Source organism: Embiotoca jacksoni, unplaced genomic scaffold, assembly GCF_022577435.1.
Source record: "Embiotoca jacksoni isolate LCO1_2020_lvr unplaced genomic scaffold, fEmbJac1.0.p SCAF_21, whole genome shotgun sequence".
Taxonomy (NCBI): domain Eukaryota; kingdom Metazoa; phylum Chordata; class Actinopteri; family Embiotocidae; genus Embiotoca; species Embiotoca jacksoni.
Genome location: NW_027185352.1, coordinates 7,459,149 through 7,476,624, shown reverse-complemented (window position 1 = coordinate 7,476,624; position 17,476 = coordinate 7,459,149). Strand labels below are relative to the sequence as shown.

General features: G+C 42.8%; 2 protein-coding genes across 8 annotated transcripts; one reads left to right on the top strand and one right to left on the bottom strand.

Moving 5' to 3' along the window:
* Nucleotides 1-1,907: 1,907 nt before the first annotated feature.
* LOC138202566 (N-acyl-phosphatidylethanolamine-hydrolyzing phospholipase D-like) lies at nt 1,908-13,314 on the bottom strand. 2 transcript variants are annotated; one of them, XM_069156684.1, is made up of 10 exons: nt 13,160-13,314; nt 9,024-9,102; nt 7,275-7,379; nt 6,876-7,013; nt 5,649-5,873; nt 5,441-5,544; nt 5,112-5,277; nt 4,798-4,946; nt 4,275-4,389; nt 1,908-3,431 (listed from the first exon to the last, which is right to left on the bottom strand). In XM_069156684.1, exons 1-10 carry the CDS (start codon nt 13,270-13,272, stop codon nt 3,318-3,320), a joined length of 1,308 nt encoding a protein of 435 aa, XP_069012785.1. In that variant the 5' UTR covers nt 13,273-13,314; the 3' UTR covers nt 1,908-3,317. The 2 variants fall into 2 exon arrangements, with proteins under 2 accessions (XP_069012785.1, XP_069012786.1); XM_069156685.1 differs by lacking the exon at nt 13,160-13,314 and adding an exon at nt 11,685-11,774.
* srr (serine racemase) lies at nt 11,861-17,407 on the top strand. Of its 6 annotated transcripts, none has more exons than XM_069156693.1 (7): nt 11,861-11,942; nt 15,626-15,794; nt 15,898-16,079; nt 16,303-16,433; nt 16,509-16,657; nt 16,737-16,826; nt 16,984-17,407. In XM_069156693.1, the coding sequence occupies exons 2-7, from the start codon at nt 15,626-15,628 to the stop codon at nt 17,223-17,225; spliced, it is 963 nt and encodes a 320-aa protein (XP_069012794.1). In that variant the 5' UTR covers nt 11,861-11,942; the 3' UTR covers nt 17,226-17,407. The 6 variants fall into 6 exon arrangements, with proteins under 6 accessions (XP_069012794.1, XP_069012790.1, XP_069012795.1 ...); XM_069156689.1 differs by lacking the exon at nt 11,861-11,942 and adding an exon at nt 13,357-13,559; XM_069156690.1 differs by lacking the exon at nt 11,861-11,942 and adding an exon at nt 14,859-14,927.
* Nucleotides 17,408-17,476: the final 69 nt, after the last annotated feature.

Below are 17,476 nucleotides of genomic sequence, written 5' to 3'. Positions count from 1 at the left end.
TAGAAATTTGTGCAAATTTATTAAAAAAGAAAAACTGAAATATCACATGGTCATAAGTATTCAGACCCTTTGCTCAGTATTGAGTAGAAGCACCCTTTTGAGCGAGTACAGCCATGAGTCTTCTTGGGAATGATGCAACGAGCTTTTCACACCTGGATTTGGGGATCCTCTGCCATTCTTCCTTGCAGATCCTCTCCAGTTCCGTCAGGTTGGATGGTGAACGTTGGTGGACAGCCATTTTCAGGTCTCTCCAGAGATGCTCAATTGGGTTTAGGTCAGGGCTCTGGCTGGGCCAGTCAAGAATGGTCACAGAGTTGTTCTGAAGCCACTCCTTTGTTATTTTAGCTGTGTGCTTCGGGTCATTGTCTTGTTGGAAGGTGAACCTTCGGCCCAGTCTGAGGTCCAGAGCACTCTGGAAGAGGTATTCTTCCAGGATATCTCTGTACTTGGCCACATTCATCTTTCCTTCAATTGCAACCAGTCGTCCTGTCCCTGCAGCTGAAAAACACCCCCATAGCATGATGCTGCCACCACCATGTTTCACTGTTGGGATTGTATTGGGCAGGTGATGAGCAGTGCCTGGCTTTCTCCACACATACCGCTTAGAATTAACACCAAAAAGTTCAATCTTGGTCTCATCAGACCAGAGAATCTTATTTCTCATAGTCTGGGAGTCCTTCATGTGTTTTTTGGCAAACTCTATGCGGGCTTTCATATGTCTTGCACTGAGGAGAGGCTTCCGTCGGGCCACTCTGCCATAAAGCCCCGACTGGTGGAGGGCTGCAGTGATAGTTGACTTTGTGGAGCTTTCTCCCATCTCCCTACTGCATCTCTGGAGCTCAGCCACAGTGATCTTTGGGTTCTTCTTTACCTCTCTCACCAAGGCTCTTCTCCCACGATTGCTCAGTTTGGCTGGACGGCCAGGTCTAGGAAGAGTTCTGGTCGTCCCAAACTTCTTCCATTTAAGGATTATGGAGGCCACTGTGCTCTTAGGAACCTTGAGTGCTGCAGAAATTATTTTGTAACCTTGGCCAGATCTGTGCCTTGCCACAATTCTGTCTCTGAGCTCCTTGGACAGTTCCTTCGACCTCATGATTCTCATTTGCTCTGACATGCACTGTGAGCTGTAAGGTCTTATATAGACAGGTGTGTGCCTTTCCTAATCAAGTCCAATCAGTTTAATTAAACACAGCTGGACTCTAATGAAGGAGTAGAACCATCTCAAGGAGGATCAGAAGAAATGGACAGCATGTGAGTTAAATATGAGTGTCACAGCAAAGGGTCTGAATACTTATGACCATGTGATATTTCAGTTTTTCTTTTTTAATAAATTTGCACAAATTTCTACATTTGTTTTTTTCTGTCAAGATGGGGTGCTGAGTGTACATTAATGAGAAATAAAATGAACTTTTTTGATTTTAGCAAATGGCTGCAATGAAACAAAGAGTGAAAAATTTAAAGGGGTCTGAATACTTTCCGTACCCACTGTATAATACTATAGTCCTAAATGGCATTGTCTCAGCATTTTATCAAAAATATCACAGTTTGTAAAAAATTCAAATAGCTTGGTATGTCATCAAAACTATAGCAGATAATTTGGGAGTGTACATTTAGAAATCCTGAGTTAGTGAAATCCAGAATGTCATTTTAATTATTCATTTACATTACATTACATAAAATCACCATAATGTTTTCTGATGTACTTGAAAATGCGACCAGTATTTTTTGGTACTACCACTTTGGGGTGCCCAAATTTTGAATTTTACACAATGAAATGATCAAAACACCATGAAATGATGAAATGCAGAGTGACAGTATTTTTTTTCCTCCACATTTATCAGGCAAAATAATATAGAACAGTATTTAAAAACCCATTTTTAAATTGTTGACAAAAGGAAACGAACAAATTCAAAATGTAACATCTTTAATTGGGAATTCTGTGAAATCAACATTACAAACAGGTTCCTGCAGAAAGTGAGCTCAACATTCTGCTGCGCTGGTTTTTACATTCTGCCTGAAAAGATATGCTTTTTAACGTAAAAATAATCCAGCACTAAAACAATTCTCACGTCACGCTCTGAAGCAAATACATCCAACTAAATGAAGTGAAAATGTAAATCACCCCGTTGATAAGTAAAGAGAAAGGGTTCTTTGTGCTGTGGTTTCAGAGCATCAAAATTAAAAGTCTGAAGCAGCAACAATTCAAGCATTTGCAGCGCATGAAGTGGAGCCCAGCTCAACTCCTGCAGCTGCATTTTCTATCAGCATACTGTGGATGGGAGTTTACATCACAGCCCCAAAAAAATAGATTAAATACTTCTGTGATTTTTTTTTCGTTGGCCAAAGTACATTCAGGAAAAAAAAAAGATACCTTTGTAATGTGGCATTACACTGCACCAATCTCTTAATATCGTCAATATTCTTTTTTTATATTACAGACTGCAAGAACTGAAGTCCAGCTGTGTGTGAACGTAAAGCTGCATCACTCTGCCTGCAGGCTCCTTTCCAGCTTCAGGTTTCACATTGTTCCCTGTCCACAAACCTAACCTACAGTAATGTTAATAAGAGCACTGCTTACTAATGTCAAAGGGGACCAGCAGGATATTACTGTCTTTATTCTAATTTAATGTTCAGAAAATCTTTAAAACAATTTAGGTCACATTTTGACATAAAAAAAAAGTTTCTGCTTAATGATGACGTAATCGGATTTCTTTTCGATGGCTGTTAGTCATTTGCCCTTTTGACTCGTACATTTGTATCTGCTTAGATTAAAAAAATGTTTTTCCTGCTTAGTCCTCAAAGGTTTCTTAAGTGGTGTGAGATCATGAAACTTCAAATGAAACAAATACGCAACAAAAATGCAATTTACCATTTCACAAAAACACAGCTGCAGGAAAATGTCCTGGAACCTGGATTTGTTAAAATGGTCTCACTGATAAAATCAAGAGTTCTCCTAATCTAAATACATTTGATGACTTTTCCGTTGCATATTCTACATGCCACGCCATCCAGTCGGTACACACCCTAATATCAACATCAAATATCCGTGTCCTCCTCATGACCTGGGAGAAGAGCTCATCTTTATCACGCCGTTTTGCTGCGTAAACATCACCAAATTTAATATTGTGGAGGGGTCGCATTGCTCACCGGTGACCACGTGACGGCAGGGCAAACATGCGGTACGTAAACGGCGTCGTAGAACATTTCAAATCTTCTGCCGGGATGAGCTTGCGTTCGTACGCCACATGCGGGGCAAACTTCCATCGGTCCGTGTGCGCGCGATGAACAAAGTCTCCTGCTCCGTTGCGGATGCAGCTCTACGGATCTGCGATGAGGCGAGACTCCCCGTGATGCAGCGTGAAGAACGCCTCTGGCCTCAGTCCTTTATGTTCCAGGGCCTCTCTGAGACGAACCGGCGGCTCCAGGTAGTTCTGCGTGGAGGAGAGGCGACACCGAACGCGAGGATTAAAGACTCTTTCCTGAGCGTCGACATGCACGCTAACTTTGAGCTCAGCACATTTTTTTTTTTTGGGAGGATTGTGACTTTAGCATCGGCTGGATTGGAACTCTCCAGGCGTGGCAGTGAGCCACGGGCTGCATTAAACCGTGAGCTGCAGCTTAACAAACAATGACACCTTTGTTATACCGCGTTACCAGAACATAATAGCGTATCGGAGCACTTTTTTTTTTTTTTTTTTTTTACCTCTGTCACCTCCTCTGGCTTTAATGGCGCTCTCTGAAAATAGTCAATTACAGCGGTGTTTGAATGCTTGTTGTTAGAATTATAATTCTGCATAAATGTGACCAAAAACATCAGGGTATCACACGAGTCTTGAAATTTGGTACACAGTCCTATTGGGAGAAGTGTTGATTTAACTTCACGGCCATTTGTGTTCTTGTTCCTTATATTTTGTCCATCCAATTTATACACATTGGTTTTCCAAAATATTGTTATATCCGAGTCTATTCAGGGCGACGCCATGGTAAACAGTCATCTTAAAAGTCAATACTCATAAACCTTTGGTGAAATCACGAATGGGTTTTAAATAGTTACGTTCGTCTTACAAATAGTGAGCTGGTTGGTGATTTCGTTCTCTTTGGATGGAGCCAGGTTAGCCATGTTAACGCTAAGCTACACGTTTGGTCCATCCGCCCTGATTAATCAGACATTAGAGTGGGACTCATTTTCTTTTGAAACTCTCGGCGAAAAAGAGATTAAGTGCATTTTCCCAAATGTCTAACTTATTCATGTCCGAGTGTCTGTATCTTCTTACCTCGTGGGCGAGAGCAAAGGTTCCCCAGTGGATGGCCACAGACTGTTTGGCCTGAAGATCCTGGTGAATCTGAACCGCCTGCTCTGGATCTACGTGCTGTCCCACCATCATGTCCCTGAAAAAAACAAACAATATTTCAGTCTTGTCTGCGCCCGTCTCTGTGAATGTGGCCACATTGACGATAACAATCAGCCATGTGTAAAAGGCTTTCTGTTTCTTGCTGAGGTCGGTAGTTAAACGTGGTGTTATACTGGACTACGTTGTACTGAAGTGGGTTTGATTTTCGGTCCACACCATTTTCAGAAAAACAGCTGTAATGTCTGTAATGTTATAACAATATAATGTAGCCCGGTGCTAAAACAAATGGACACCTCTGAGTGTCAAGTACAGTGATGCAATCTATTGATCTCCAATAGAAGCATTGACGAATAGATTGTACAGGTGAATATAAGGTAGGTGTGTGTGTGTGTGTGTGTGTGTGTGTGTGTGTGTGTGTGTGTGTGTGTGTGCGTCCTCACGATACCTGGGCATGTAGGCTCCGATAGGGATCGCTGCGAGATCAAACGGCCCGAAACGTTTTCCTATCTCCTGGAAGGACGCACAGTAGCCGGTATCGCCAGCGAAGAAGAAGCGATGGTTTGGACCCAGAACAGACCAGCTGCCCCATAAAGACTGAAAGAAGGACGAAGAGTCGTTCAAATGACTACACAGTCGTCAAAGCGTTGCGCCAACTCGTTTTTTTTTGCGCCATCGAAAGTGTCCAAATAAATGTTCTGAAGATATAAAATATTCTGGTGCCATCTCATCCGATTTGTAGTAATAATTCCAATAAATGACCGTGTTGTTGTCCAGCGCCGTGCGTTTGCTCCAGTGCTGAGAGGGCGTGCAGACGAATGTGACGTTGTCATGACCCGGGACGCAGTTCTCCTCCCACCAGTCCAGCTCCATCACGTTCTCACAGCCCATCTTTGCCAGCCAGTCCATCAAACCCAGGGGCACGAACCTGTGACACACACACACACACACACACACACACACACACACACACACACACACAGGTTAACAGTGCAACGGGACTGCAGGAGCTATAAGTGATACACATAAGAGGTGTGTATCTTATATAAAAAACGACATATTATTTTGGACTCCAGATGAAGCATGCATACCAGCGTAGCTCCCCTCCAAAGCGGCCGTTGAGGCTGGCCACTGATCCAGCGTCCAGGTGATCGTAATGAGAATGGCTGATGACGACAGCATCGATCCTCGGCAGCTGTCGGCAGGAGGGAACAGGGGAAAGGAGCAGCCGGTGAAACAAAGTCTGGATGAAATGAAGTCGGCTCGTTCCTGAAAGGGAAGTTTAAAAAGGTAGCGAACCTGTTCCACGATGCAGGGAGGCCCCCTGTACCTTTTGGGCCCCGTAAATTGGACCGGCGAAGCTCTCTTGCTGAAGATCGGGTCCGTCAGAATATTGAGCCCGTCCATTTCAACCAGAACCGTGGAGTGGCCCAGCCAGGTGACTTTCAGACCGGGACCAGACTCAGAGAGGTCTGGGTGCTGGACAAAGTATGGCTCCATCACTGGGAGCGTATTGTCCAGGACCTGTGGGAACCGAGACGGTGAGGAAACAAGGGGAGGTCTCGTCACTTCTTTAAAAAAATGATACCAAAGTCACTGTTTGCTCCTCTCTGAACTCAGGAGATGGTCTGCTTTTCTTTCTGCCTGCAGGATTTATTCATAGTTTCATCACACTGACCACCTGATAAGGTACTTTTGAGTACTCAGTATTTATGCATGTACTTTACTGACTGTTGCCAACTATCTTTCCATCATTGAATTTTACGCCGATGACTTCATTAGTAGTCGATTAGTACGCCGATTTTTTTTTTCCAAAGTTGTATCCAACAACAAAACCCTCCAACCTGAGCCAGTAAAGGGTTAAACATTTTTTTCCTCAGGCTGCGTGAAAGCAGCCTTTAAAGCCCGTTAAGCTTTTACTGAAGTCAGCAAGATTTGCAATTGGAGCTATAAATAGAACTGACAATGGTGATGTTTCTACCGGGACAGATCAGAAACATGAGCTTGTAATACTACTCATGTTAGTATTTGACTGACAATGTTTGGTCTGAATTCTCTAAGAACATTAGTTCTGTAACAGGGCTGCATGATTATGGCTAAAATGATAATCAAGATTATTTATCAGTTATTCATTGATTTTAGGGACAATATTTTTTATTTTTCCACAAACGTCAACATCTACGCCAATCATGTTCATTTAATTGTGGAAAGCCAAAGTTGTGATTGAGATTAATATTCAATTATTGTGCAGCCCTACTCCGTAATTTAACAACAATAGCAAATGTGAAATTCATCTTCTTGTATCATCTTCAAGTGTTTAAGGGTGAATTGAGCGTGGAGTTGTTTTCTATATCGGTCACTATACGTTAAATTGGGCCAGTCATGTTTGAAACATCATTTATTGCTGATTTTAGATTCCCAATATAACACTTATAATTTAGTGGAGCTCCACTGAGACTGTGATTATTTTGTCATTATGGAACAAAGCTTGAAGTGTAATTGAAAGCAGACTGAATAATTACTCACCTCCTTACCAGGAATATCGCTGTAGTTTCTATCCAGCAAGAGGAACCTGAGCACCCTGGCGTAGGAAGGGAAGCGCCACGTTGGCCAGGGGTTCATCCAGCGGCCGTGTTTGTCCCGACACGACTTCGTCACTTCCTCCTGCGGTCGAAGTAAAACGTTAAGATTTTAGCCACTCGCTGGGCGCACTGTGAGGACATGACGCCAGATAAAGAAAGTCATTTTGAAACACACGAATGATAGAAAATACACAAAACACACTGGAGAACTGGAGGGATCCCATGCTGAGGGAGGGAGTTCAAGGCCACAAAAGAGTTGTAAGGTGAAGGAGCAGGAATGTTTCTTTCGGGTAGAGGAGAGGGATTTACTGGACGGGGGGACGATGGGAAGTGAAGTATTTACCTCCAGACGGTAGTCCAGACGGAAGCTCTTGCGGGAGGAGCTGCTCTTCCTCGGAGTCTGAGGATCCTCCTGTCCTCCCTCGGCGCCTCTCAGCACTCCGCCATCCTGAAGATACAAAATCAAACAGTGAAGGAGTCAATCTGTATTCTCTAAAGCGTTTGAGGGCCTAAAACAATAACTTTTTTTCATCCCAAGTTGTATTCATTTATTTTTTTGCATATATATATATAGTTTATGTGTGTATTTGTGAATTTATTCATTGGTCTTATTTAAAGAAAAAAAAAAAAAAATTGTATCCATCTTATTTTAATTGTATACGTATCGGTCATTTTTTCTTCTTGCGTGCACCTTTTCCCTAACTGTGCTTCTATGCTGCTGTGACGACTAAATTTCCCCACTGTGCGATGAATAAAGTCTTATATTCATTAATTTGTTGCCTTTTAGGAGTTTTTAATGTAACAATCTTGCCCGCACTTTTATTTTGAAATTACACTCCTATGACATGTTTGGACGATTGAGGAACTGTTTAAAACATGATCGAAATCAACTCGGCAAAAACAAACACGATCTTTTTTTTTTTTTTTGTATTCACATGTTCTGTGTTGTCTAATCTCGATGCCTTCGTTACACACCTGCAGCTGTGATAGGCTCGTAGTGGCCAATGTAGCTTCAAGCTGAGATGAGGAGGAAGCTACAGAAATCTGGTGACATGACTTCTTTCTCGGACAGCTATTTTAAGCAAAAAATACTATTCGAAATTTGCTCGTAATTATTCAATTATAAATTGACTATTTGCCTGGTAGAAACGTGTTCTTCTTCTCCTTATGTTTAATGGCGGCTGGCAGAAAGCTTTTAGGCGCATTACCGCCACCTACTGATGGGTGTGACGCATTACAACCAGGCACAGGCAAAAAACAGCAGAAATAAGGAAGAACATATCCAAATTGATTTTTTAATTTTTTTTATATTTGAACAATTATTTGAATATTTGAAAATCATGTCCCATTCCTACTTCTTTCCAACTCCCCCAGATGAAGACTATTGATTTATCAGGATTATGACCATTATTGTTTTATGGGACTTCAGGGTGAGGTGGTCCATGTTTACACAGCATGCATGAAACAACAGGGTAAGAAAGCATATTGCAAAGTATCAAAGTAGTAGATTTGATCTTCTTAACATCGTAGTTTCATCAGGCAGACCCACGTCTATATTAATCTGCCCTCACATAACTAAATAGCCTCGAGTAAGTGCAGTCAGATTCTATTTTCCAATGTCCTTATGAATTCCCCTTCACGTCTTTGAGTTCAAGGAAAAGTGGTTAGAAAAAGAGTTAGGACGTCATTTCTTTGACTGTTTTACCTCACCCTATTAGTCACATTTTGCTCCATCTGAGGCTTTAAACGACTTATCTGCCCACGTATAAAACAGTACTCCACAAGACCTTGGAAGACTAAACTTTGCAGCGTCGGCGGTCATCGTGAGTAAATAAACTCAACCGCAGTGACCGTAAATAAACCTTTTTCACAGAAGACACTGACATTTCCTGGGAGGACAAGCAGACAACAACTGTGATTATTTTTCACAGCAAATTTGTCAGCCACATTTAAACAGCTAAAAAAAACAAACAAAAAAAATCAGGACTCAGAAGGCATGCACTAACTTACACCCAGTATTTGATCCCCTCAAACAGTTACCACATCTTTGTTCTATATAATTACAACTGCTGAGCAGCAAGGTGTGCGTTACCTCCATCAGGCCTTTTCTCTCCTCGAGCGCCGCTCGGTCTGAAGACGATGTCTGCTCCATGGCCTCGCCGCCGCCGCAACTGGCATGGACACACACAGAGTTCACTTTTCATAACTGCTTCACAGTCAGTTGATTTAGTGTGACACACACAGAGCTCTGCTGAGGCAGCCAGAGGTAACGTGTCCGGCTGAAAAAGGTGCACCGGAAGCTGCTGAGGACGAGAACAGCGTTACGCATCCATACTAACGAGCGGGACAGCGGAGAGCTCAACCAGAATAGTTTGCGTGCGAGACGAAGATGATAATCAGACATATTCAAATGCATCAGGAGGGGATATTTTTGTGCTTCCACAGAGCACTAAAGTCAGCGGTAAACATTTGTTCGAGCCTCCCTGAACTCGACGGTACTGTCTCGGTGCATTATTACTGACATCAACTCGCTGGCAGGAAGGATTAAGCCATGCGTTGCTCAGCGGGCGCGACTCTTGTGTAATATTGAGTTGGAAGGAACTCGTGTGCCGACGCATTGCATGACGCAAATATCAAGACGGTATTGCAATGCAGAAAACGCCGCATTAATCATTAATATATGGTGATAGGGGTGAACATACTTCTGGTGAACCATTTCAAGGTTACCCGTGCTCAACGCATTGTGGGTATATCCACCTCAAACATGTCGGTGCGGAGTTCGAGTCCTGCACTGAGCTACAGGACTGCTTTTACAGCATTTCTTCTACACGGAGCAGACTGGATGCAACTGAAGGGGATAAAAACCTCCAGTAGGAAAAAGATGCAACATGTGACCAGTATCTTTGACAATTTAGTTTGGAAGGAAGAGAAACACCTACACGTACAAACATTCACACACACACACACACACACACACACACACACACACACACACACACACACACACACACACACACACACACACACACACACCCTTTCAAAGCCAGCGAGCCTAATCCCAACCCTTCCTTATCCTGCTATTATCCACACCAACCACAGCCCAGTGTACACCCTTCCTAACCACCACGCACTTATACTTCATGGGAAAATGCCCTTTACGATGACCTTCATCGTCGCCCCGTATTGACCGAGGAGACGGGCGCCGTGATACGGACGGCAGCCTTGGACGGACGCTCTGCTGCGCCGAGAGACGTACATCGGGTGTAGACACCAAACGCATCCGATGCAACGACATCTCTTCGGGGAACACCGTACATTAAAGCTTATACGGCGTGCTGATGATGCACTCGGCCTCATGAATGGACTTTACACAGACGCCGCGATAACAATGGAGCTCTGTGTATGACGACCAAAACAAAGATCTACGTGGACCCGGCCTGCGTGCCGGACCCGGCCTGCGTGCCCAACGCGGCGACACAAACAACAAAACACGAACCTCCCGTCGGACCAGTTAAACCAAAGCCTCTGATTGAGTCAGTCGGACGTGTTTGTTTTGAAGTTGTTTGATAAGAAACGCTGGACACCGTCCTCCCTATTTATGGAGGATAACCAGTTACAGATAATCATTTGTCCTCGGAGGAAGAGCGACGTATCCACTAACAAATTAATGATAACAAAGCTCTCATTAAATTAGTTACCTTCGACTACAACTACATTTATTGAAGTGTGTACTTAAGTAAGATGTTGAGGTTCTCGTACTCCATTTGATGCTACTTTACTTTCACGCCACTAAATTTCAGAAGGCCACGTTTTAATTTCCACTCCGCTTTGCTTCCTTTTCAGATAAATATTCGACACAATGAAAAAGAACATGTTGCTGGAGATTAAATCGGTGGTTTCCAACCCGTTTTGCTTCTGACGTCTTATTAAAAAGGGAGGTTGTAAACAGCTCCACCAAATAATGAGTTTTCCCTCCAAACTTCCCTCTCGTGGCTCGATTTCAATAAAAGTTCAAATGATCTGATATCTCAGCAAAAAAATCAAAGACTAAAGAAAAAAAAGAAAGAAAGAAAAATCCACAAAACTGCAAACAGATTTGTGGTGCAGAACTTTTTTTTATTTTTTATTTTCCTTTTTCCTCTCCCAGTAATCATCTGACGACTCCTCACATTTATCTGCTGATCCTTTACATAACAGTGGATACAAAATAGTTCAAACCAGCTCCTCTGGCATCATCTACAACAATAACACAAGCGCTTCGGATTTAATAATATAAAGAGCATACTTAATAATATCAATCAGAGGGATCAGAGCAGTACTTTTACTTGAGCTACATTTTTTTGCAAATACTGCATGTACTTGTCTTGTACTGGAGTATTTGTACGTTGCTGTTTTTTGGGTATAAAGTGTCACACAAGTGAATCTGTGTCCCTGTGACATTTCCTAACAACGTCTGAGACATTCAACCGTTTCCTTTTTGAAGGTGTGCCAGCAGGCAGTGACACAAAGAGGAGAGCAACAGACGAGCGGAGCTGAAACACGGTCCAAATACAGAAATACTGCATTTCAACTCAATACTAGAGAAGCTAAATGAGTCCCTTTGGGAGAGAGAGAGAGAGAGAAAAATAAATAAATAAATAAAAAATAAAAAAAGAGAAAAGGAGTAGAAAGCCACCACACACACACACACATAGCTTGGTTATGTACCACACGTCGTGACACGCCACACAGCCACTGATTATTAACAACTTACCTGGAAACTTGAATGCAACAACGCGCCACCGGTGGATTTCTCAGAGAGAAGACATGTTTGTTGCATTCACATCAGCTTGTTTTCAATGCGAGCCGGGTGACATGATCTGGAGGCTCCCCGCGTATTTCCACTGCATGACCACGGAGTATCTTGTGGCAACTACCGGCAACAGGGATCCCGGAGGCGGCAGTGAACGCTGTCTGCAGGACCGTCTATTTGTGCAGCAGCAGCAGCAGCAACAGCGGCGGCGGCACGACGGTGAGGACCATTATGAAGTCGGTACCAGCTCTGACGTCGGTGCTAAAAGCCCTCTGGTCACGTGACCGCACAACAAACTGTCGCTATGACTGCAGGCTGTTTTTTTAAAATTTATTTATTTATTTTTATCAAAAACTACAAACGCACTCAGAGGGAAACTGTCGTGTAGTGTTATGAATACTAATGTACTGTTAATGAAAGAAATTAAAAATTAAACATGATTTTTTTTTTTTTTAAATTATTATTATTATTTTTTTTACTGCTACTTTCCGTTATACTCAATAATGTGGAAAATTGTCAAATAATGACAACCTCCACCATCACCAATACAAATAATAACAATAATTCCAGGTGCATCACATAAAATTTAAAGGAGCCTAATGATAGCAGGATGCCGGAGACCAGAGAGCTTAATGTCACTTTAAACAGTCTCAAAAATACCAGCCGTCATGGAGAGCGCAAACTATGCCCACACATATGTGCAGTATCAGTAACGTACATCAGTGTTGTCATTTCACTTCTTTCATTCAGTCAGTAACCTGCCACTCCCGAGTGCTCAGGCACACACTGCTGTGCTGTATATTTCATAATTGTTATATAACTTAGCAGGAATTCACTCTCAGAGCTGCATTGTATTACTAAAGTCGTGCCCATGCCTTAAAAAAAAAAATCATGTGCCGTGTATTGTGATGTTCAAGGCTGGGTCATGTGAGAAGTGTTATTTATGATGTCCTACCAAATACATTCAGTTGTTTACAAATTGCAGAAATACTGCACTTGCAACATAAATTCAGTTTATCGCAGTGGAAGTATGTCAGATGGAGTTCAGACACAGTTTTACAGAAGTTATCAGACACTTACCGTAAAGCAATATAGAGGTAGAATTGAATGAAAAGCCTGGAATCAAAAGTTTGTTTTTATTTGTGTCTTTTTAGTGGCTCAAATATCTGTAAACATTTTGAAAAGCGGTGACAGACATGGATCACGATAAAGGGGGGGGGGGGGGGGCGCACATAGACCGCTTATGTATAGGACCCAGCATTTTGTGCTACGCCCCTGCTCTAGTTCCCTAAATAAAGTCCCGTTATGTCATCTGGACCGACTGCGTTAAAGCGAACAGGCTTAATGGTGGTACCTATTTACTTGGGCGGGATACCTGAGTGTAAATAAAGCGGACCACTGAGGACTTTGAACAGTTTGGACACGAGTCCACTCACCTCGAGCTCCTCCACCTGGACACGGACACCTGGAGCAGAGACACCAGATTCAGTCGCGCGGCGCCTTGATGAAACCTGCAAAGCGAAGACAACCGCACAGGCTTGAGCGACATTGTTTCCTCTCTAGTTCTTTGTAACTGACCATATTTCCTTAGCAGTTTTAATAAAATCAAATAATATATATATATATATATATTTTTTAAATACAACGAAGACAGCCAGAAGACAGAGTTGGACGCGTCCAGCTGTTTCAGCGTCCAGACTGCAAAAGTTGGTAGAACTTCCTGTCACGTGCTTTCACGGACTCTCGGAAATCCGAAAACTTCCTGAACATATTACTTCTGGCTTAAATCTCATCATGTCCACCGAGCTGCACGAGAAAGGCCGAGTGGACGGAAAAGTAGGTCAAAGTCTGCTCTACTTTGTGTAAACAACAACAACAACAACACCTTTCCAATTTGTTCTGTGAATCAGCTCCCATCACATCTGAATGTTTACAACATACTTACAGTAGGTCCATATGCTAGAAACACAAAAAAAAGACAAGAAATTCTATTGAGAACAATTTGATGGAGAAATTTGATATTGCATCAGGGAGTTGGGGAAACTACAGGGAGTTTTTCTTTATTAAAGATAAACATAAATCTTATTTCTACTGCGGGCTGAAAAGAGGACCTTATATTAAAGCTTACTTCAAGATGACTGACGGAGGCAGGTTGTTAAAACAAATTTAAAAAAAAAAATGACAGCACATAACTCAATCAAACATTCTACAGTTTAACATCAGGAATTAATCTGGATCAATTTACCTGGCAGAATATTCAACCATGCAGTCACCTGCACTGCTAAAGATTCAATAATTTGAATACAAAAATGTGTAATTATTTCTCAGCGGTAATTCTGTCATTTAACAGCATTATCATAGCCACATCTCACAACTAAAATAGTGCACATGGCTTAAAATACACGTGCCACAATGTAATGGTAGTTTTTGCTCAAGAAACTATTGAAAAAAAAAAAAAAAGATCAATATTTTTTTCATAAAAATATTAATATATGACAGAATAAACAAATTGGGAAGTTCTTTGACCTTACTTGACTCTGTAAACATCTGGCACTTGCAAAAATATCAATATCAAGAAAGTCCAAACAAGTAGACTGCGGTCAAGTCAGCCTCCACTTTTAACATAACCAAGCTATCCCCACGTTATTTTGTGGTACCTGTGTATACTAGGCATTACGGTAAGACCGCATAAGACCTATTTCAAAACAAAAGCAAAGTTCCGGTGAGCATGAGACGTGAATATAACTTCTATATAAATTGGGCTTTGGAAACAGCAAATTTCCTTCCAACATCAGTCTGAAATAGGAGAGAATATAGCTCATATCTGACATTTTAGAGGGTTTTAATTTTCAAAATCTGAATCACCTGATATTGTCCGATTGGCATATTGAGGTGGTCTAATGTCAATATAAAATGCAATTGGTCTGTGGACGTTTTATTTGTATTATTCTAATCTGAATTCAGAGAGAATGTAGCTTATATATGTCAATTTAGGGGGGGCTTTAATTTTGAAAGGCAAAATTATAATTTTTGTTTCGTCTGTTCACCTCCTATTACATTCAACCGGAACCTTGCTCTTGTTTTGAAACACGTCTTACGTGTTCTTACCGTAATGTCTAGTATACACGGGCACTATAAAACAACGTGGGGCTACCTCGACCGTGTTGACGAAGCGGAGGCTGGGTGGACCGCAGTAATAATAAGGTCGGAAGAAAATACACTTAACACACCAAGTATTTATTTTTGGTTGATATGAGGAGTGTTTTGTACAAAGTAAGTCTTGTAACTTCGCGTACGTTAGTTTTTCTAACTGAGTCAGGGTTTGCAGGACTGCTCACGTAACACTTCGGCCCTGGACACGCTGCATTAACATCCGTCCTGGATCTCAAGTGGTCAGCTCGAAGAAAGGCAGCTCACACCTGACGTCATCATGCATCTCAACGAGAAGACTTGCGATTACGTATCACTTCTCCTCTCTACATGCAAATGAACATTGATCTGTTAGACATGCATGACGTATTTTACGTTTGTGAATGTCTGAGCACAGTCCAATAAGTTCAGTTGGGTAGGTGGTCCTTCACTGTGGCCCAGAACACAATTGCCAACACACTGCTAAAGGTATTTGGCTTTATGTGTCCCAGACCACCACTGAATCTGGGCTGCGTCCAGGGTGCGGATGTTAATGCAAGGTCTATCCAGTGCCTTTGCAAAGTAGAACTATTTGCATTATTCGTTTTATTCTCTGCAAGAGAGTTATGGTAGTGTTCGAGGTGAAAGTCTATAAAACAGCTGAAAAAAAAAAGATTGCACCTGATTGTTATTAAACAACATTAAACAGACCGAAATGTTTGCTGCACCGTGCATATAATGGTAAACCCGATCTTTGTGCGTTTCTGACTCAGATGTCTGCCGACGATGTCACCCTGGGTCTGTTGAGGGAAGCCAGAGAGACGGTGAGGAGCAGCCCTCTGGGTGTCATCAACACTCCCATGATTCCCTGGTGCCAGACCACCCTGCCACTCAGCGTCAGCTGCAACGTCCAGATCAAGCTGGAAAACATGCAGAAAACCGGTTGGTGGAACCCAACTCTGACTCACTTCTGTCAGTCTCACACAACACTGTGTTACAGTTCTGCACCGATTTGGATGCCGTGCACTGTGCTTTTCACGGACAGGGTCTTTTAAGATCAGAGGCGTGGCCAATCAGTTTGCCAGGAGGCCGAAGGGTGGCCGTTTCGTCACCATGTCTGCAGGGAATTATGGGAAGTCTTTTGCATACGCCTCTAAACACTATGGGTCAATGGGCAAAGTGGTGATGCCAGAAACTGCCCCGGAGTCCAGGTCCGTCCTCATACAGGTCAGAGGTCATCTGCTGGCTGAGTGAAAAACAGACACAAGCCTTGAAAACCAAAGTAAAAAAGAGCTTATAACGTCAACAATAAAATACAGAATAATACTTGTAATTTAGTGAAGGCAGGAAATCAAATGATGTTTATGATTGTGAAGAATCAGATCCCTCCTGCTGTATAGATCTGACACATTTTATACAGATGTTAACACTTGATCCTTCTTGTCCTCAGAGCTTCGGGGTGGAGGTGGAGCGAGTTCCTACATCGTGCCTGATGAACGTGGTGAACCGTTGTGTTCATGAGGACAACATGTCCTTCCTGCACTCCTACGACGACCTGGACCTGATAGCGGGACACGCCAGGTACGCCTGTAGATCTATACGCGTGATGTAACCTCATTGAGCTAATTCTACGCCCCACTGATTGTGTGTTTACAGTCTAGGCATGGAGGTGCTGGAGGCGATGCCCGAGCCCGACGTGGTGGCGGTGTGTTGCGGCGGAGGCGGGCTGCTGGCCGGAGTCGCCGCCGCCATCAAACTGTCGGGTCGTGATAAAACGAGGATCTACGGCGTGGAACCAGAAGGAGGTAAAAACACTCGGCTCATCTCCCAAAATATGGACCGACTTTGAGTTTGTTGTGAGTTTGTGTGTCTGTTTGAACTCAGCCTGCACGATGTACAAAAGCTTCATTGAGAAGAAGCCGGTGGCGATGGACACCAAGAGCATTGCTTCAGGTCTCGCGCCACCTTTTGCAGGTATTACATCGTTTATCTGTCGGCCTTTCCTTCCTAGTATTCTGCCACGAATCAAGTTCACTTGATAGAAAGTTTGTGTGACTAAAAAAACTGACCACTTCTGTGTCCCGGGACTTCACGTTGCAGTTACCGTTCCTTCCTTTTCTGTCCATCACAGGCAGGCTGCCCTACGAGCTGTGCCAGCGATACGCGGAGGAGATCGTCCTGGTTAGCGACGAGGAGATCAAGGCAGCGGTCTCCACGCTCTACGGATCTGGGCTCGTGGTCGAGCCATCGGGCTCTGCTGCTTTTGCTGCTATTGTGAACAACAAGATCCCCGAGCTGGAGGGGAAGAACGTCGTGTGCATCCTGAGCGGAGGGAACGTCGGAAAAGACGAGCTCGGCGACTTTCCTGACTGACAAACAGACACCGCAATAATGTGACTTCTTTTCTATGAACTACAATATGTAATTCTACTAATTTTCTATGACCGAAGTGCCACTAAATCAAGCCGATCAATAGACATTTCAATACTGTCTCGCAATAAACGCCTTGATCTAACTATATTATAAGTATGCAAATTAAACAAAAACTGAACGTCCAGGTTTGAGTTATATGAAGCTGTGACATTTTATGTTTTAAAATGTTTAAAGTTCATTAAACTAGAGAT